The 21,286-nt window shown below is 36.4% G+C and overlaps 1 protein-coding gene across 3 annotated transcripts in view; it reads left to right on the forward strand.

The window, feature by feature from the left end:
* Positions 1-21,286, forward strand: part of LOC131157714 (dolichyl-diphosphooligosaccharide--protein glycosyltransferase subunit STT3A) — a 37,309-nt gene that overhangs the window by 11,542 nt on the left and 4,481 nt on the right. For all 3 annotated transcript variants that reach the window (XM_058112054.1, XM_058112053.1, XM_058112052.1), the window contains exons 10-19: positions 1,779-1,865; positions 4,472-4,575; positions 4,800-4,895; positions 5,866-5,986; positions 6,206-6,286; positions 6,375-6,506; positions 6,602-6,841; positions 17,227-17,373; positions 18,310-18,496; positions 18,604-18,701. In XM_058112054.1, the coding sequence (XP_057968037.1) occupies positions 1,779-1,865; positions 4,472-4,575; positions 4,800-4,895; positions 5,866-5,986; positions 6,206-6,286; positions 6,375-6,506; positions 6,602-6,841; positions 17,227-17,373; positions 18,310-18,496; positions 18,604-18,701 (1,293 nt within the window). The remainder of the gene's footprint in view (positions 1-1,778; positions 1,866-4,471; positions 4,576-4,799; positions 4,896-5,865; positions 5,987-6,205; positions 6,287-6,374; positions 6,507-6,601; positions 6,842-17,226; positions 17,374-18,309; positions 18,497-18,603; positions 18,702-21,286) is intronic.

Raw genomic sequence — 21,286 nt, forward strand, 5'->3', positions numbered from 1 at the left:
GGCATTAGAGATAATATTGTATAAGAAAGACGGGCATGAAGACATGTCGGGTTTTCTGCGTTGGCTTTACAAAAAATATATAGATTAACTGGTTAAATAGATGAATTTTGAACTAATTCAGTGAAACAGAAGTGTTTGATTACAGTCCTTAACTGGTGCACAAAGCTCCCGCTTATGCGGGGTCCAAGGAAGGGGTGGACCACAATGAGTCTATAGTACACAGCCTTACCTTGCATTTTTGAAAGAGGCTGTTTCCACACTTCGAACCCGTGACCTCTTGGTCACACAGCGACAATCTTACCGCTGCGCCTATACTCCCCTTCTGATTACAGTCCTTAACAATGTTTTAAAGGGCTCAATTGAGGCCCTCAAGGCAATGTATGCCTAAAATGCCTCGAGGCTTAATCTAAATACCAAATTCAAAAAAGGCAAAAGCTTTACAAGCTGAGGCTTACGCATTTGTACAAAAAGCAGCCTTTTGCTTCTTTTTAGTCTAGGCTTACACATTTGGGTGTATGATTCTCAAGTTAGATTTAGCTTGAAAAATTTAAATGCATGTTTATATCAAAGTAATGTCATAATATGAGTTTATTTCTAAAACTCTTGGACTTAATGCATTCCAAAATAATTGAGAGTTTAGATCTTGAGAATAATTGGAACTTTGCTAAGTCATAACTATCTCTTTCCATGATTTGCGTAATAAAGTCAAGTTTGCAATTTTTGAATGGCCAACAAGTAGTCTGCAACTTGTATTTTATTTTTTGTCCATTATATTTGTGATTTTCTTCATTTTTCTTTGTTTTTAAAATATATATAATTTATTTACATATTTTTATGTAAATAAAATTCTCAAAAGACTTGCGTTCTAATTCCTTTAAGGCTTACACCTGTCCCCATAAGTGTTAAAATGCCTCGCCTTACGCCTTCACCCTTTAAAACATTGCGTTTTAATATTGTCTTAATTCCTATAAATTGATGGGACATTACTTTCTCACATAATGCCCCTATTAGTTGTTCAAAGATTGGGTCACAAATATAGAAATTGATTTGATGATTAGCACTTAATACTTAAATTTTATCAAGCAGCACCTAGAATTTTTTTTCCTCTTTGTTTGAATTTTTTTTATTTTTTTGGGGAGGGTGGTTGGGAGGTAGGGATTTTGGTATTTGGGAGTAAGTTGATATATATATAGAAAAAAACATATGAAGAAAGAAGAATCTTCAAAGAGGATGAGAAATCCTTGAAGAGCATAAAAAGAAACAACAAAGGCAAATACCAGAAGAAGGTCAAGACTGGGTTAAAAGAGCCATCCAATTGTGATGAAATCAGTAGAAATCACTGCCAAAACACCTTGTATTGAACATCCACAAGGATGTTAAATATATGATTTGATCCCAAATCAAACCACAGAAGAACCATAATTTCGAAAAATTCTGGAATTTCTCTCCAACCAAATGACCCAATGACCAGTGTCTCATGCTTTCCATTGTTGGTGTCCTATTTTTGCTGTCAATTGACATTTTTTTTTTCTAGAAATTACCAGCATCTCATGCTTTCCTTTGTCGGGTGCACTAAGAATATGAATTGGATAGATCATAAATTTGCATAATGGAGGGAATATTAGTCCATTTTTTTATGATTTAAACTGCATTTCTTCTTGACTTATTTGCTACTAGCCATTGACAATAAGAATGTGGATTTTTAAAATATTTTCTTCTATTGTGCTTGCAACACAAGTCTATCTAATACAAAGATTCTCTCTGATTAAATTATGCAGATTGTGTTGGGAACATTGCTAGCCTCGTTGGTTCCTGTTGTTGGTTTTAATGCAGTCATGACATCAGAACATTTTGCCTCTTTTCTGGTGAGTCTATAATTAAAAATAATTCTGAAATTTGGCATTGTTCAGGTTGATCTGTTTTATCCAAAGTTTTTGTTTTTGTGGCCTTTGCATTGATTTACGTGTGGGATTTATCTTCCAATATTATGAACAATAATCTCCATGCTCTTTTATACTGTAGAGGAGCTTTTTAAGGCTTTAAGCTGGATTGACATTGAGATATCATATAGCCATTATATTGACATGACATGTTATAACTTGTATTGCAGTTGTATGAGTCCTAGTAACATTAACGTACTATTTTTTTTTCTTTCAAAGAGTGTATTGAAGGCCTCTGTTACACTGTTGAAAATATTTATAGTGCAACTTTGGAAGACTTTGTAATGACTGGGTGCATTTGGGGGGCTTCATAATGATTGGGAAAGCGATGTGAATGGTATTAAGGAGGACATGTTTAAAACTTAGTGATATTATTAGGATTACAGTATTTTAAGTAAATATGTGTAATATAATTTTTTTTAACTAGCTTCCATTAGAGTGTTCTAGAAATTTTGCTTGGTGAGGGGCATGTCGTTTACTTGTTTCAGAAGTCCAAATCACTGCATAGAAGCACCAGGGATATTTAGTTGTGGATATGAAATCAATAAGACCTTCTACCAATTATTGGCAGGTGCCAAGCAGCGTTTTTTTCTTTTCATCTTTGTGGGCGTCTGGGCGAGCATTGGAGTTGGTTTATCTCCAAGGCGGGGAAACTTGTTTGGTTTATGATTTTCCTACTGTTTGGTCATGAGTGGGCGCTTTCTAATCCTTGTTTCTTTTGTATTCTTTCTTTGTATTTTCATTTTTTGGTTATGGAACTTCAATTTTAGTAGGAAAATGCAAAATGTGTGCTTTAATGTTTTAAAAGGTGAGTTGTGATTGAGTATTTGCGATGGTAGACTCGTAGTTTTTTTGTGTCAATGATGTGACAGACTTGTAAAATTGGTTGCCACTTTGGCAGTTAGGTTCAACTATTTTCTTGATGCCTACTGGGGATTTCTTGTGTGACCTCAAGATCTTATGTGGTTTGAGAGCTGCTGAAAATTGTTGCCAAAACAAATCCCTTTTTTAGCAGAGGCTGTGCGTCTAAAGAGGAAAGATTTTGTTTCTAAAAGTCCCTTGACAACCTTTGTTATCTACTGCATTTGTTTGTTCTGTATGATGTAGCAGTCTATCTCTATTTTATTTTTTCTAAGAACGTAAACTGATTTCTGTGGAATCAGAGGATGGAAAATTCATAAATCTGTTGGCATATTAAACTATGTGGTTCATCCTTCTTTAGGAAGAAACAGGAGCTTCTCATGGCAGTGTAGAGCTCTGTTGGGCTGATGAGTGTAGTGATTTGGAGGTGGAGAGTGTTTGAAGGTAATTGAATATTGCAAAGTATTGCTTCTGTTTATATAAATGGTTGATAGATGAGGTAACTGGTCCCAATCATTGCAATGTACAATAGCAATGGTCTTCTGATGAGTCATTAGTTTTTACAGAGGGTTGGAAGTTTTCCTGACCTGGCAGTGGATTGTGTTTTGGATGATACCTTCGTGCTGTCATCTGGCTTTTCTAGGTCCTTTGGTTGCTTTTGATTTCTCTGGTATGTGATTGCTTGCTTGATTAGGAATTGGACTTGATCAGTCACTTTGTTTTCTTAGGCTATAATTTTCTTTAGAAACCAGAAACCTTGGGTGTGTCCAGTTCTAGAACTCTTTTTAAGTGAAATATTGTTAGAGAAAGTTTTATGTTTGCCTCCAGGATTGTTTTTGTTGTGCGGTTGCAATGTTGCACGTCTTTAGCAAGATTTTCGCAACAAGGGGATACACACCTTTTGTATGCAGTGTATTCTGTGCTAGGCCAGCGCTGGGATGTGGATCAGTTTGATTTTTATCATTTTATATATGCTCTTGGGAATATTATCTCATCTAAGGTAATTTGCTTAGTGCTTTTGGTTATTATTAAGCAAGGTATCCTCAATCTGTTGATCTAGAAAGAGAGAATTAAGTAATATTATCCTTGGTTTTGTTGCAAAAACGAATTTATATTGTACAACATCTCCCTCCCCCCCCCCCCTCCCAAAAAAAATATATTAATGGATCCATGCTCCTTCTGATTCTTAGCTTATATGTTCTCGCCTTGCACATCTTTGCAGTTCTACCTGTTCTGTTGCAGAAATGAAAAATTTATTTAGGCATAAGCAATGATAAAAAACATGAAGGGGGAAAAGGCTCCTTACTGCAAAGTAAAATGCAAGTTATGAAGGTTACGCAATCCCAATTGCAGTCCTTAGGAATAAAAGCAGCCTCTTGGTTTAACTATGTCAGACTCTTTCGTTGTTCTGACTTAGCAATGTTAGTTTGGAAAAAAAAAAAAAAAAGGAAAGAAAAGAAGTAACACAGTCTGTAGTGGGAAAATTATTAAGAAGATTTGTCTGGGGGAGTTCACAAATTCAGGTTATTGTAGCCTTAAATTGCTAGTCTTCAGAAACCTTATCTCCTGTACCCTTGACTGTGTGCCTTTGATTTCTATCATTATATCTATACTTGTTATGTACTTTGATCTTTTCATAATATGTTCTTGGCTTAATATTTTATTTGCAGGTTTTTATTATTATCCATGTGGTGGCCCTTGTTTATTATGTCAAAGGCATTCTCAGTCCAAAGATGTTTAAAGTAGCTGTAACGCTTGTTGTCGCTGTTGGCCTGTAAGCTTCCTTTATGCTTTTACAAAATTAGCCAATAGTGATGCCAACAAAGAAGAATACTAAGAGTGCATCAAAATCATTTTGTTCATGTGATTTTCAGAAACAATTCCATGTGTTGCATTATGAAACATTTAAATGGCCTATAAACTTTATGCATTGGTTTTACGGATTGTAAGCTGTAAATGTTTCGTTCAGGTTGTAATTTCACAATTTTCATTATTCAGGGTGGTATGTTGTGCTGTGATGGCAGTCCTTGTAGCATTGGTAGCTTCTAGTCCAACAAAGGGATGGAGTGGTCGAAGTCTAAGTCTTCTTGATCCGTAAGTACAAATTTTCTTAATCTATGCCCATTTTGTATTAAATTTATCACTTCAGTCTTCCTGTGGAATGAGGTGCAATGGAATATGGAAGTCATAAGTAGTGGGCAGCTTAGTTTGGTGCAATCGAAGATGTGAACTGACCAACAACCCTTTCGGGTTTATTTGGTTCAGTTCTTAATTCATTGTCTAGTTATGGGTCACTGTTGCTGAGAATTAAGCAAATTTATTTTACTGATGTGTCTTGGGCTAGGTGAGCTGGCATAACTCTGGAATGGATCCACAGAACATATTTGATTAGATGGGCCATCTGGAGAAGGCAGTTATCTACTTGTGGGTTTGGATTTTGTTGGGTTTCTTCTGCCTAGCACTGTTGATTGTCTCCATGTTTACTTTTGATTAATATTTCAGCCTTATGACGATGACATGACAGTCTTTAGGTTAAAATTCATCTATAAAATATTTCATATTCTAATAAAATTGAAAATATATTTTTGATGTGACTGAACTTATTTGGATTTTGGTTTGGTTCTCTAGAGTATGTGTTTCAATTTTGGGTAGAAAATTACTCAGTTCGGTTTTGGGTTGATGTCAGCCCAAACTGAGTTTGCAACTGCAGCTCTATCATCAATTTCAGCTCTCCAAAAGGGTTGTGAAATGGGAAGTGAAATTTAATTTTCAGGAAGATTAGACACTTTTCAGGAGCTTGAAAGATTTTTCTTCTCTTCTCTTTTTTCTTTTGTTTCAAAATTTTGCTATTCCATGAAACTATCAAGACACCATTTTGTCCTTTTTTGTCATTTTATCGGTTCTTTGAAATTTTAAAAATATATATTAAGCCAACAAGAATTTATAACTATTATCATTTTAGTAATTTCTTGCTACTTGTTCTGTGCTGCTCTGTCCTCATTTAGTTCTCTTACTTTGTTGACCTTTTCTTTCATTTTTTTTTCCCTGGGGCCAATTGTGACAGAACTTATGCGAGCAAGTATATCCCAATTATTGCTAGTGTTAGTGAACATCAACCGCCCACTTGGCCTTCCTACTTTATGGACATAAATGTGTTGGCATTCTTGGTTCCAGCTGGCATTATTGTAAGTTCTGAATTTTCTTCCCATTTTTTTGTTGCTTGTTGGTATTTTTTTTTATTTAAATTTTTTGTTCATAAATTAGGATTCAGCTCAATTTTGTGTTGGTTTCTGGGAATCCTCCTTCTTGTCCATAACTTATGATCTCTCTGTGTGCTTGTCTCTCTAAGGCAGTTTATCTTTTACAGTATTATTTTCATTATTTATTTTTTTGACTGTTGGCAGGCATGTTTTTTGCCATTATCCGATGCAAGTTCCTTTGTAGTACTTTATATTGTCACAGCAGTATACTTTTCTGGAGTCATGGTAAGGCAAATGTTTGGACAGCCACCTTTTCATTGTTTTTCTTATTTCATCTGGTCTTAGCATTCTTTGTTTTTGAATGTCATCATAGGTGCGTCTTATGCTCGTACTTGCACCAGCAGCATGTATTATGTCTGGAATTGCATTGTCTGAAGCTTTTGATGTTTTTACAAGATCAATCAAATTTCAGTTGCCTGGCATATCAGGAAATTCAGATATCAATGTAAGCATGATTCCTTTCTCCATTTTGGTTGTTTTCTGTTTTCAACCATAAGGAGTTCAATTTACCCTCCCCCTTCTGTGATGTTGATCATTAAGGCAGGGGATACTGGTTCCAATAATGTTGTAGCACAAACCAATGTGGCAATGGCTGACAAAAATGAAGACATGCCAAAGGAGCGTCCTTCAAAAAAGAATAAGAAGAAGGAAAAGGAGGCTAAGGATCCTGTGGAAAAAGCTTCTATCAAGTCCCGAATTCAGAAGAGGCTCTTGGTTTTACCTCTGGAGACATCTGTCATTGCTATTTTATTGCTTGTATTTCTGGGTGCCTTCTATGTGGTACACATTTTTCCTTCTCTATCTTGCATGATTTATGAGCATGTCTCTGTTTTGATTGTGATATTTGTCATTTCCTATTTTGTGGAATATGTTATGTTGTTATGTTGTGAACTGCTCTGTAGCTGTGTCAGGATAATTTTTTGTTTTATGCGTCTTTTTCATCAATATCTGTATGATTTATCTATGATATACATATGATGTTGTGAATCTACTGCATAAAATATTTATCTGTGCAGGTGTGCCCCCATTGAGGGCAGGCCTTGGATCAATGGTATGGTTGCTCCTTTGTGACCAGTTGATCACAGGTTTGAGTCCAATGAAACAGCATCTTTGCATAAAAGCAGGGGTAAGGCTGCATACACTATGACAACCCTCCCCCTACCCTTGCAAAGTGGGAGCCTAGGGATGACCTTTTAGATATGCCTATTGAAAGAACAAATGTTTGAAGGGATATTTTATTAGAATTTCGACATAAAGGTTCCACCAAAAAGAGTTTATGGTGATTCCATGCTAGTTTTTGTCTGTGAGGTTGTGGTTTGCCTAAGGCTGTACGAAATTTTGTGGAAAACCAAAAACTGCACTGAAGCCTGACTGAGTTAATTATAAATTTGGAGCTTTGAAAATTCTGTCCAGACAATGCTTTTTTTCCAAGAGAAGATAATGTGGCTGGTAACACTGACGACTCTCGGTTCTGTCTGCCTCTCTAGTTTCTTGTTTTTTTTTCCTTCCTTTTTTTTTGGTTTATTTTTTTAAAAAAATATTTGATTGGAGATGCACTTGCTTTTTCACTTAGGGTAATTCCCTAGTCAATGCTCTCCTCCTGACATCTTTCTCCATCCAGGCTGCAAGCTGGCAATTCTTTTCTTGCGTTTGTTTCTAAATCCCTACTCCCTGAAATCTTCTCTCTTGATCTCCTGTCGCTCCACCATCAAGCCACAAAAGTCAAACTTCAACAGTATCCTCTCAATCTCCTGTTACTCCACCATCCAATCAAGTAATCATACTTTGGCGATTCTCTCGTCTTCATTTGGTTTGTCGCCTGTCTCTTTGCCAGAACTTCTCGTCTTCCACTGTAAACTCTACACCAGAACCCTTTGTCGCTCAACCAGTTACAGAGATTGAAAATTGATCCCTTTTGTTCTCTTGTTTGTTTCAGACATTGGTGACTCCGACTCTATCAAGACCACTTGTATACCTTCAGAGATCTCTTCTCTCTCACCCGATATCCCTTGCGGAACACCAGGCCTTATGCCTCAAACAAGAATGGTACAATACCAATAACTTGCAGTCCCAGCCATAGAATATTTTCTTCTTACCACCAGTAAATTGCACCCCACTCCCCTCACACCAGAATTGCCCATTATTCTTTCTTTGCAGTTTAAAGTCTCTCCCACTGTCCTCGCAGCTAAATCCGCAGCCCTCTCCCCTACAAGGAACCTCCCTTGGGCATACAATATTTGAAACAAAAAGAGACTGAGTGGGAAGGGGAAGGATACCATTACTAGTTTTAGAGGAACGTAGATTCCCTGAATAAACATCCACCTTTTCATCCTTATCCCATGCAACCCCACACCACCCCCCACCACCACCCAAGGAAGAGCATTTGAATTTTTAGCATCAAGGAAATCAAGCTCAGGGTTAGAAGGCAAAGACCCCTTATCATTTAAGGCAATCAATTGGTGTGAAAAATGATTAACAAAATCTTTACCTTCCTGTGTACACACAGGATCCCAATGTTGACATTCTAGCTCTATTTGCTGCCAGGTGTTTCCACTGAGTTCATTCTGTCTCGAACCAATCAAATCTGCGTCTCCGTTCATTCCTTCAAATAGTCGAAATAGACCGCTCTCCTCTGCGAGTTTGAACTCAGATCTTTGCTGATCAACTAATAGTTCCTTCTCAAAATCACATAATGCTGCTTATATTGTCCTCCACATCATACGAAGAATCAATCTCTGCTTCCTCTTCAAGATTTGTCTTCTGATTCTCCTTAGAATCTGATTTTATAGGAAAAACTTGGTTATTCAAATTAAGATTGAATTCCTGCATGCCAATCCAAGAGTCTGATTAAATTTGAACTTTCCTCCCTGCTGTGAGAAGTACCATGAGTCACTGAACATTTCCCATCTGCCCTGCCTATCTTTTGCTGACTGCATCCTTTCACCCAACATTACAAATCAGCCCATCAAGAATCTGATTTCTTTCTCTCCACCCTCAGTTCTGGTAAGCTTCGTGTCAACATTTGAAGAACACCTGCTGGCCTCCTTAGGAGGAGAGGCCCTCTTTTTTCAACCCACAGTAATTTTGTCTATAGGCCCATCTGACTTGGGCCTCTGAACCTAAGGCCCACATTCATTTCCAGCCCTTTAAGCCCAGTCCGATTTTTAAATTTTCAAAAGCAGCTTTAGTGCTCCTAATCAAAGGGAATGAATTAGGAAACAAAACCTCTGAATCCCTGCGATTCCGGACTTCAGCATTCCCTGCGTTGGCCTTCTCCATTGCTGGAGCAACCCTCATTATGTTGGCAAAAGAGGAGCTTGCCAAAGGTTCACCTTTCTCTCTGCCTGCTTCCCCAGTTCCCCCTCCCTTCAGCTGATCGCAGTCTAGACACCTTAGCCCGCCCTAGAGGCTATCTGCTGCTTCGGTCTTGCTAATCCCCAACAGTTCCAGCAGAGCTACAAGAGAAGACTTCCATCCAATACACCGTCACCCCCCCCCCCCCCACCCAAAAAAAAACAAAAAATAGAATTCTAACGTCTGACCACCTCCCTCCACTAGTGTCCTCCTTCAGCAGGAAAAAATTACCCCTCTTTCAAAAGAGGTCTTAAACTGACTACCCGTCCTTTCTCTGTGATGGAACTCCTCTGCCAATCTCTATTGCTCCTAACCCTTTGCACAGATCCCCCATCACCTTCGTCGCCCCAAATAAAATCATCCTTCTTCAGCACAATGAAGGAAACATGCCACCCTGCAAATTCAGTGATACAAAATGTCGATAAGTCTAACCAAATCATGCTGAACACCTTCATATCAATTTTAACAGTAGAATGTGTTCCCATTTCTAGTAGCCAAGACCAAAAGGAGAGGAAGATAATCGGCTTTGGCTGAAACTGATCATTATGTGGACTCTTGTTCTATCTTTAAAGTGGATAATTTAGTGGTTTTTTACCCCTTTTTGTTCTTGTTGAAGGGAAATGGAGGGGTCAATGGTGGGTTTCCTTGGTGTATGGTCCTCTTAGACTAACTTTTAGGAGTGCTTTTTGGGATGAGCTTTAGTATGTCTTTGGGTCCTGTTCGTCTATGCGGATAGTGGGTTGTGGTTTTAATGTGGTGAGGTTTTTGGGGAAGAAGAAAAAGGGGGGTGGGAGGGGGGGGTGGTGGGGGTAGTGCTAGTATGCAACAATTTGACTTGTTTATTAGGGAGTGGCCTGAGAGACCAATGCTACCTGTACCTGGTTTTGTTTGTTGGGGGGGGGGGGGGGGGGGTTAGGATGTGGCTAGTGCACTGCATAGATTCTTGTTTTGTAGCGTATTCTCGAACATCTCAACGTATTCTACTGAGACCTACTTCTAATCATTTCCCTATTTTGCTGGAATCTAATAGGGTACTACTCCTTTTAGGTTTGAGAATATGTGGCTAGATCATGCTTCTTATAGGGAGGATTGGGAAGGTTTTAGGTTTATAAGGTAGTTGAGACGTTTGAAGGAGAAGCTAAAACCTTGGAATGAGGAGGTGTTTGGTGATGTCTAAATTAGAAAAGCCAGCATCCTAGATGAGTTGGAATTTTTAGGTTGGAAGAAAGAGGAGACTAATCTCTCGGACAGTGAGGAGGTGAAAAGGATCTCTCTGAAGAGTGAATTGGAAGAGGTGATGAGGAGCTGGAGACAAAAAAACTAAATTTAAGTGGGTTAGAGAAGGTGATTGTAATACTGGCTTTGTCCATAGGCTAGCTAATGGAAGGATGAGGAAAAATATGATTAGGGAGTTGGAGGTGGGGGAAGGTAGAATTATTAATGATCCTAGTAGGTTGCTTCCAAGGTCAATAAATTTTTTTTTTGAAAGTCTTTATTTTGAGGAAGAGGCTTGTAGGTTGAAATGAAGAATAGCTTCCCAAGAGGGGGGGGTGAATTGGAAATCTTTTAATTTTATTTGATTTTTAAGTTTTCTAATTTTAATAACCCAGCAAAATACAATATATAACAACACTTGAGAAAACTGGAATTTAAAATAATAATTCAATCAATGTAATCAATCAATCAATAACATTTAGGCTTCTGTTGCTTTCCCTGTAACATTTTATTATTCACTTTACTTGATTAAGATTTCCGCAAATTAATCAACGTACTCCCCTTTTGGGTTTCCGCAAAAGATTAATCAAAACGTACTTTCTATTGATCAAGAACTTAATTTAAATCCTGCAACCTGCACTCATAAATTTTATAACAAAAGCGAATGAAGTATGTAAATTAAAGTAGAGAGAAGGAGACAAGAGTTTTTACGAGGTTCGGCTTCAACACAGCCTACGTCCTCGCCTTTGGCAAAAACACCAAAGGATTTCACTATCTCAGTTCCTTTACCTGGTGGAACAATACCAACTCACAATGCACTCCTTCAATTAGGCTAGAGCCCGCCTCTCCAAATAACAACCCCTTATTTGGTTCAACGATTCAACAACTCAGAATCGTTTAAGAAAGATAACGAAGGAATATGTGTACAAAAGCGAACTCTTACAGTAGAGTGAATTAATACACCAATCAGCTCACTTTATACCTCAAAGTAATTTAAATATAAGAAATTTCAAGCTCAATTACTTGGTATGGATTATCAAATAATTTTCCAAAGAAGATAAAAATTTTGATCGTTGGAAAACTTAATTTCAGAATGTAAATCGATTTCAGATGAGAGAGTTTATCTTAAAAGAATTTCAGATCCTTTGAAAACAAAATTTTGAATACTTGAAGATTAGTTGATCTAAAACCTTTAAAAAAAACTTACTTTGATCTAAAAGCCTTTGAATATCTCTGGATCAGAAAAGTTGTTGAAAAGCACTTGATCTGGAAACTTTAGAGGATTTCTCAATTTCAAAATTCTTTTGAATATTTCATCAAAGTTCTTTCTCTCTTTCTTTGTACTTTCTTTTCTCTTATTTAAAATGTTTGAGATTAGAACTATTTATAGAGTTTTTTTGAAATCATCCATTACTCCCAAGGATTCCTAAAATTCATTTCCAAATATTTTGAAATAAATATGTTTAAAAACATGGTTTAAAAAATCTTCTCTTTTTAAGCCCTTTTTATTTATTAAAAAAAAACTTTTTAGAGTATATATGTTTAAAAAAATATTTTTGATTTTCCAAATATTTTGAAATAAATATATTTAAAAACTTCATTATTTAAAAAAACAAATTTCTTTTCTTAAACCCTTTTTTTTTATGGATTTAATAAATATTCTTTAGAGTATATATATAAAAACATATTTTTGAATTTTTATGAGTTTCAAATTTCTTTGTACTTAAGATTTACTTTGAAGTACTTACATTTGAGAATATCCTTAAAAGTATAATCTAGTCTTCAAAACTTGTTCTTTCACCATCTTTGTAGTTGCATTCTTTCCTTTGAGCTTTTCACAATATGACTTCATTCTTCATGCTCTTTGTAATCCATGAACTTTCTTATACACTTGAGCTCTGTTATTTTCCTGAACACTTTTACTTGAAACATATTAAATATATCATTTGATTTGTTATCATCAAAATAAGAATTGTAAGCCTTATTAGGCCAACATAGGTTAAGGGAGATAGAGTGGAATCCCATTTCTAGAGATAAGATGCTTTGGTTAGAGAGACCTTTTGATGAGGAGGAGGTGTGGGAAGTAGTTTTCGGGATGGAGAGGGATAAGGTTCTAGGTATGGATGGTTTTAATTTGGCTTTCTTTCAAGATTGTTGAGATATTATTAAGGATGACTTGCTTAAAGTTTTTGCTGAATTTTATGGGAACGAGATTTTGAGCAAGAGCACTTATTCCACTTTTATTACCCTCGTGCATGAGAAATCTAAATCCATTAAGGTAGAGGATTTCAAACATATTAGTCCAGTTTCTAGTGTTTATAAGATTATCAGCAAAATTCTAGCTAATAGGTTGAGTGCGGCGCTTGATAAGACTATGTACCACTCCGAGTGCTTTTTTGAGGGGTAGACAAGTAGTGGATGCTGTTTTGGTGGCTAATGAGGCAGTGGGTGATATTTGTAGGAGAAAGAAGAGGGGATTCATTTTTGTATTGGATTTTGAGGCGGTCTATGATAAATTTAGTTGGAGTTTTTTGATAAAATTTTTGTGAGAAAGGGTTTTGGCGAGCATTTATGCAGGTGTTGAAAGGGTTGTTTGTCTAATGTGTGGTTCTCAATAGTAGTGATTGGGGAACCTAATTCTTGGTTTAGGGCTTTGAGAGGTATTAGACAAGTTGATCCACTTCCCTCTTATTGTTTGTCCTAGACTCCTAGTAGCTAATGTGATGAGTAAAATGGTAGATAGGGCTGTCGATAGGGGGTTGGTGAGAGGGTGGAACCAGGGAGAGTGGGAGTGGTGGCTTCTCATCTTCAGTTTGCGGATGATACTATTTTATTTCGAGAGGATCTGATCCTTCTTTCAGCTGTATTTTTGGTATCCTCATTCTGAGATGGTATTGGGGCTTAAAATAAATATGGGGAAAAATGGATATCAGAAAATATAAATGTGCTTGTTGAATGAGTTAGGGAGCAGTCTTTTGATGTGGAGTATGGTCTTTTGGATTGGCCTTTGACTTGTTTAGGGGTCCCTTTGGGGGGTAATCCTAGATGTGCGTAGTTTTGGAATTTGGTAGTGGAGAGAGTGGCCAAGAGGGTTGACGATTGGAACAGGGTACTTTTTTCCCTTGGGGGTAGAATCACCCTTATTCAAGTCTGTTCATCTAGTATCCTGTTACATTATTTGTCTGTTTTTGGGATTCTAGTAGGGATTGCCAATAAGATTGAGAAAATTATCAGAGATTTCTTGTGGTCTGGAGTTGGGGATTTAAGGGATAATTTAGTAAGATGGGAAGAGGTTTGTGGCTCTAAACCAGAGGGAGGGCTGGATCTTGGAAATTTGGTGTCTAAAAGCATTGTTGTTTTAGCTAAACGGTTATGGCATTTTCCCCTAGAAGCTCATTCCCTTTGGCATAGTGTGATTAGAAGTAAGCTTGGGTTGGGTGAGAATGAGTTGGATACCAATGTTAGTTTGCAATGTTCATCGAAGAGCCCATGGGTACCTATTTCTCAGCTTTATCCCTTATTTACTCATATTAAAGTTTTGGTGGGGAGTGGTTCTCGGACTTGCTTTTGGAAAGATCTGTGGTTAGGGAATGATGCTCTAGCCACATCTTTTTCTCATCTCTTTCATTTGAGCTCAGGGTACAATAGAATGATTTCCTTCTTTGTGGTTGACTCAGGTAGCCCTCTGGTTTCTTGGAACTTTGATTTCAGAAGATCTTTAAATGATAGAGAGTTGACAGAACTTTCCCCCTTCTTGTCATTGTTGAACAATCATCATTTTTATTCAACTAAGAACTTGGTCTTGGCTTTGGACCCATTCCAATTCTTGTTTTCCCTATATTCATTTATTTGGAAGGCCAAAACTCCCCCAAAAAATTACAGCTTTCATTTGGTTGATTGTGCTTAATAAAATCAATAACAATAACCTGTTGCAGATCAGGATACCTTTGAAGCCCTTATCTCCAGATGTTTCTGTGAAATGGCACCTCATCTGATTTTACACTGATTATGAATGGAGAATCTAGAATAAATTATATGGTGTGATGGGAGAAACTTGGGTTTGTCTGGTGTTGGAGGGAATTTTTTCTATTTCTTTTGGGGGTTTAAAAGAAGGAAGGAGAGGGCTGCACTCTAGAAATGCAGCATTTTTGCAGTGTTGTGGGGATTATGGTTTGAGCGTAATGCACAGATTTTTTCAAGGAGAAAATTGAATTGGCAGCTGGTCTGGGAGAAGATTCAATACTTGGCCTCTTTGTGGTGTGTTGGCTTCAGCTGCTTTAAGGGAGTTAGCTTTTTTGAGGTTCAGCGATAATGGAGGAATCTTTTGCTCTGATTCTTTCTTTCCAGTTTTTTGTTTTATTAGTTTATTTTTTCTGGATTATTCCAGAATTTTGACAGAAGAAAGTCTTTTCCTGATTCTTTCTTTGCAGATTGTCAAGGGTTAAAATATTTCCATGTATGGACTCCCAAGCAGAAAAAAGACAACCCTTGAAGGGGCTGCTGTCCGCCAAATGTGAATTCAAGTTGAGTTATTGCAATTTGTTCCCAATGGTGAGAGCTTCTTATATAAATATTTAACAGTGAAAACACCATTTTTGTCTAAAGTCCATTTTGGCTCGTTGGGGATGTTTTAATGATGGAATTTGTAGAAAAATCTCTAGAAGTCAGAGAGTGTGTGTGAAGTTCCCTATCTGCCACATTCCTTGTAAAAGAAATGTCCCAGAAAATTCCCTGATTTGATGACTGATAAGGGCATTTTTGTCACAAGCCAAGCTGTAGATGGTAGGAAAGGCAGCTCTTAGATTACTGTTTTCACGCCACAGATCATGCCAAAAATAAACATTGGCCCCATTCCTCACTTGAAGTGTCACAAATTGGAAAAAAATATCCCATCCTTCCCTGATGAATTTCTGTGCTCCCACTCCATAAGAACCCCTTCTATTGTTTGTCCAATCATTGTGCTCAAGCCCTTATTTAGAAACTAATATCCCACCAATGGTGGTCTTTCTCTCCTTCATGAACCTCCATAACCACTTCCAAAGAAGGGATTTGTTGAAAGTGAGGAGGGATTTCAATCCCAATCCTCCCAAACAAATGGGTTGTTTGACCACTCCCCATCTAACAAGGTGATATTTAAAGTCCTCCCCTATGCTTCCCCAAAGAATTCTTCTATGAATCCCCTCCAATCTCCTAGCAACTGAGGCTGTTAAGGGAAGGAGAGACATGAAGTAAATTGGAAGATTCGTCAAAGTGCTCCTAGTAAGAGTGAGTCTGCCTCCTTTTGATAAGAAATTTCTTTTCCATTCTGCTAATCTCCTTTCAAACTTTTCAATAATAGGGTCCTAGACTCCTTTGTCTTTGAATTTGGCTCCGAGGGGGAGTCCGAGGTAATTAATGGGAAAGGTTCCTATGTTGCAACCCAAAAGACCAGCAAGGAAAGTGTTCCCCGTGTTCTCTCCAATTGGAATAAGCGCACTTTTTCAGTTTTCAGTTTCATTTTCAGTTTTATATTACTCATAGTGGCTTCCATACCTATCACCGGTAAAGCTAACAGCATATCAACCTATGACTAGTAGACCCATACCAAGATCCAGCAGTATACTTTAGCATATCTGTTCTATGAAATTGGTTCTCAGTTTCGATTTCAGTTTATGGAAAAATCGAAAACCGAACTGAACAATGTTGTTTGTTAGTAAAGCAAAAATCATTAATCCAGAAAAGGACAATAATTCAAAAGGCCTCTTCACTTCTGGAGTGAGGGTTTGGGTTGAACAGTGCAGGTTTACAGGAGAAAAATGGCTGTTTGAGGAGCATAGATTTTTCATGTAAAGCTATTTGTACTATGGATTATGAACTTATCATATGGAGGCCTTTTGAAATGAAAATTCTCAACTAACATAATACTGATTCCAGTGGTTAGTTGCATGCTACTCTTAACTATTTTAAAGCCGAGACATGTCGATATAATGGAATCTAGCTTCTGCAATACAATTGAAATAAGATGTTACAAATGGCCATGGAAGTTCTTTTAACAATTTTCATGATCAGATCACCGTATCAGTTACAATGTTACCAAATGGTGTGAAAATCCCTCTTCGTTGAAACATTCACTGGCTTCAACAGTCATTCCTAGTCCAGATTCTTAAGATGTAGCTGTGACCACAACTTGATTTGTGTTGCTGTTATTATTATTTACAATACCAATTCTAGTAACGTAGTATTAATGTCAGAATTCCATTCACATAACATAGTGTGCAAATGTTGATAAAGGACATCTTTCTGCAACTCTTGTTTATAGAATCAGCAATTTCATGAGTGATCAAACTTGAGTCTCCTTGAATCTGTGCTAGTTAGGCCTACAAGATTCCACTTTTTTTCCATTGGACTAGACACTCTATTTCACTGGACTCTGGAACTACTGATATAAATCAGAATTCCCTATTGTTCAATTTGTACTTGTATTTGTTGCCATGTTCTGTGGATCTGGAGGAAAAAAATTATTTTTTCTTGCTCCCCCCCTTTTTATTAATAATTATTCAATAAGGTTTTATTTTGAGTAAAATGACTTTAAATGCACACGATATTTCTCTGTGTAGGTTCATTGTGTTTGGGCAGCAGCAGAAGCTTATTCAGCTCCCTCTATTGTTCTAACATCTAATTCACCCGATGGTGGTTTTCATGTTTTTGATGATTTTAGAGAAGCTTATGGATGGTTACGCCACAATACTGAGGTGGATGATAAAGTGAGTTCTCCTTTCTCTTCCTGTTTTACATGCCGGAGATTCTGTTATTATAAGTTTGTATCACTGAACATTTATTTCCCTTATTAATCTTAAAGGTTATATCATTCTTGTGATTCTTATTATGCTGACTTAACAGTGTTCTAATACGCTAACTCACGCCTCCTAAAAAAGGCTTTATATAAAATGAGCGATTAACATAGAACTATGGCCATAATTGAATAGGACATAAGCAGACTTCCAGGTATTCAAAGTTCTGGTGAATTGGTGATTCTGAGGATGGTTGTGGCTTTACTGCATATGTCCTCATTCGGAATTTGAAATGCTAAGTGGCATAGAAGAGAAGCGCTAATGGAAAGTTGCATGTGAGATCAAATAATATGTTACAATGGCTTTGTTTATCTCATCAACTTTGGAAATAGAAAACTGCAACATATTTTACACGTTCAATTTAAACAAGCACTGCTTTTATTGTTAATATTGTCGTGGGTTATTTATTTGTCTTTTTTTTAATGATTGTTATTAGTACCATTTACCTATGTTTAGAACCACTTTATTCTGCATGTGGTTTCTTGTCCTTATCAAGTTGTTGATGGTCAAGACACTACTTTTATTTATGATCATTGGGCTTGATATCTTCCCATTCATTGTGTTTTCATACTGCTGTGGCATGTTTCAATAATGTTTTTGTCATTTTTATGTCCAAAGTGATTGAGCCTGCTAGAATTGTTTTGCACTCCCCCTTTCTTTTTGGGACTTCTCTTTTTAATTCTTTCTCTTTTTGTTTCTTTTTGATTGTATATCCATGATGTACATGTGGAATACACATCTAATACGCCTTTTGGTTCTTTTTCACCTTTATAAAATTTATATATTTATAAAGAACATCCTTATCTTTTAAGGCAATGGTGGTAGTAAAAGAGTTTCAATCGCTTGCAGGTTGCTTCTTGGTGGGACTATGGTTATCAAACAACTGCAATGGCTAATCGCACTGTTATTGTTGACAATAATACCTGGAATAACACACATATTGCAACTGTTGGCACTGCCATGTCTTCTCCAGAAAAGGCTGCTTGGGAGATTTTTAACTCCTTGGATGTAAAATATGTTCTTGTTGTTTTTGGAGGTTGACTTTCTTAATTTATGCTCTCTTAATTTATGCTCAAGAAATTTTACTAAAAAGTGAATGAACAGAAAATATTGCACTGTTCTGAAGTTTGCAATACTCTTCAGGTCTTGTTGGTTACCCCAGTGATGATATTAATAAGTTCCTGTGGATGGTTCGCATAGGAGGTGGTGTATTCCCTCATATCAAAGAACCTGATTATCTGGTAAGAAGTTAGTTCTAGCAACACTTGCTTTGATTAAGATTGGTGTTGTTTTCTTTCTGATCATAAACTATAGCTACACCTGGTCATAAACTTTGGCTCCTTGAGAGGTATGTGCTTAATAATTAGATTATTACAAACTGACTACATTATGCTCGTTGCTTATTTTGTATGAGCATGGATACAAATGTAATGTAACCATGTTGATATAAACAGGGATAGTGTAGACGCAAACCCTCTTTGGAGTAGGATAACTCTATTAAAGAAAACAACAAAATAGATTTTAGGTAAAGGTAGAGGAAAGTTGGTGGTGGGATCAAGATGTCCAAAAAGCCTAAAGACAAGGAATTTGGTATGCAACATGGTGAAAATACGGAAACATGGAAAATTTTGAAAATTGGAAACCATTAAAAGGTAAGAAGAGATGCAAAAAAGGCTGTTAGTGAAGCTAAACATAGAGCATATAATAATTTATATGCTAAATTAGATACCAAAGAAAGGAAAAGAGACATTTAGAAATAAAGAGTGAGGACATATGTGATGTAACATGTATAAAAAATGGGGATGATAGTGTTGTGGTTAAAGAAGACATAAAAGAAATATGGCAAAGTCACTTTAGTTTGCTATTTGATGAAAACCAAGTAGAATGCTTAAACTTAGAATTGACAAATGATGAAAAAGTTAACAATTTGAGACTTACTAGCAAAATCAGAGTTATTGAGTTAGCCCTTTTGGCTAGCCTGCTTGATTCTTTTCATGCTCATTTGGGGAGTTACAAAAGGGTTTGGAGCTTAGACACTCCAGGGAATTCTCTTGTAAATCTTTTTTCTCTTATTTGACTCGTGACCCTATTGCGGATAATTTTACTTTGTATCTTTTGATTTGGAAAGCCAAAGCTCCCTTGAAAATAAAAGCTTTCATTCGGACTGCTGTACCTGAAAGAATTAATACCAATGACTTGCTTCAGAAGAGAAGATTTAATAAAGTCTTGTCATCAGATATTTGTGTACTTTGAGTGGAGAGATGTGTGCACATTTGCTTCTTCATTGTTCTTACACGATATCTGTTTGGAATAAATTATTTGGTATATTTGGTCTGAGCTGGGTTTGCCTGTCCACATTGAAGGCATTTTGTATCTGAGTTCAGAGGTTTTGGTGAAGGATAGGAAAGCTTTATGATGATGCTCTATTATAGGTATTATTTGGTGTGTTTGCTTGGAAAGGAATGCTGGAATATTCAAAGGAGTTACATGTTATAAAAAAAAATATAAAATAAAAATAAAGCGAAGGAGTGGCTATGTCTAATAAGTTGCTTTGGAGTAGAGTGATTTATCTTTCATTATTGAGGTTGTCAGCAATGGATTCTTTCTCTATATATCTTTGGAAGACATGCAGTGGGACTGGTTTGCTCTATTGCATTGAGTTTGGTTTTGGGCTTAGAGTGTGAAATTTGTATTTATTTTTTATGTAAAGGGAGGATTTTATTCTCCATTTTTTATTTTTTATTTTTTTCCTCATGTACATTTGCGCCTCTCTAATATAATTTCTTTGTTTATAAAAAAATGGAAAAGCTATAAAATTTGGATGACATCCATTGAAGTTTGGAAATGACTAGGTGATATTTATATGGTTAACTAATTTACTTAACACAATTATAAAAACTAAGAGAATGCTAGACAAATGGAGGAAAAACACTTTTATGTCTATGTACAAAAATAAAGGAGATACTGAAAATTGTAATAACTATCATGGAATTAAACTTATGAGATGTACAATGAAACAGTGGGAAAGGGTAATTGAACAAAGACTAAGGTTGGAAGCGAGGATCTTAAAAAATAAATTTAGTTTTATGCTTGCGAGATTGACTATGAAGGCTATATATCTTTTAAGATGATTAAGAAAAGAAGAGGGACTTGCTTATGGTTTTTATTAACTTAGAGAAAGCCTCACATGGTGCCTAGGGAAGTTCTATGGCGGGTTTTAGAAGAAAAAAGGGAGTATGTAATGGGTATACTAATGTCAATTAAGGATTTGTATGATGCAGTAATGACTAGTGTTAGGACCACATGTGGAGAGTTTAGGGAATTTCCAATCACAATAGGTGGATATCAAGGTTGTGCTTTGAACCCTTGGTTTTTGGTACCAATGATGGATGAACTTACAAAAAGTATTCAAAATGAGGTTCCAAGGTGTATGTTGTTTCCATATGATAGTCTTGATTGATGAAACTAAGGGTGGAGTAAATCTAAGTTAGAATTATGGAGAGAAGCTTTAGAATCTAGAAGTTTTAGGATAATTTGAAATAAGATAGAAGATATGAAATGTAATTTTAGCTATAGGAGGAATATCAGAGAAAACCTTATATTTGATGGTCAAGAAATTAATAGCACTATTGGATTTTGATACTTTAGATTTATTAAAAAGGTGTAGGAGAAATCAAACAAGATATTATCCAAGGTGTATGTTGTTTGTAGATGATAGTCTTGATTTTGATGAAACTAGGGGTGGAGTAATATATAAGTTAGAATTATGGAGAGAAACTTTAGAATCTAGAAGTTTTAGGATAAGTAGAAATAAGACAGAATACAT

Source organism: Malania oleifera, chromosome 6, assembly GCF_029873635.1.
Source record: "Malania oleifera isolate guangnan ecotype guangnan chromosome 6, ASM2987363v1, whole genome shotgun sequence".
NCBI lineage: Eukaryota > Viridiplantae > Streptophyta > Magnoliopsida > Santalales > Ximeniaceae > Malania > Malania oleifera.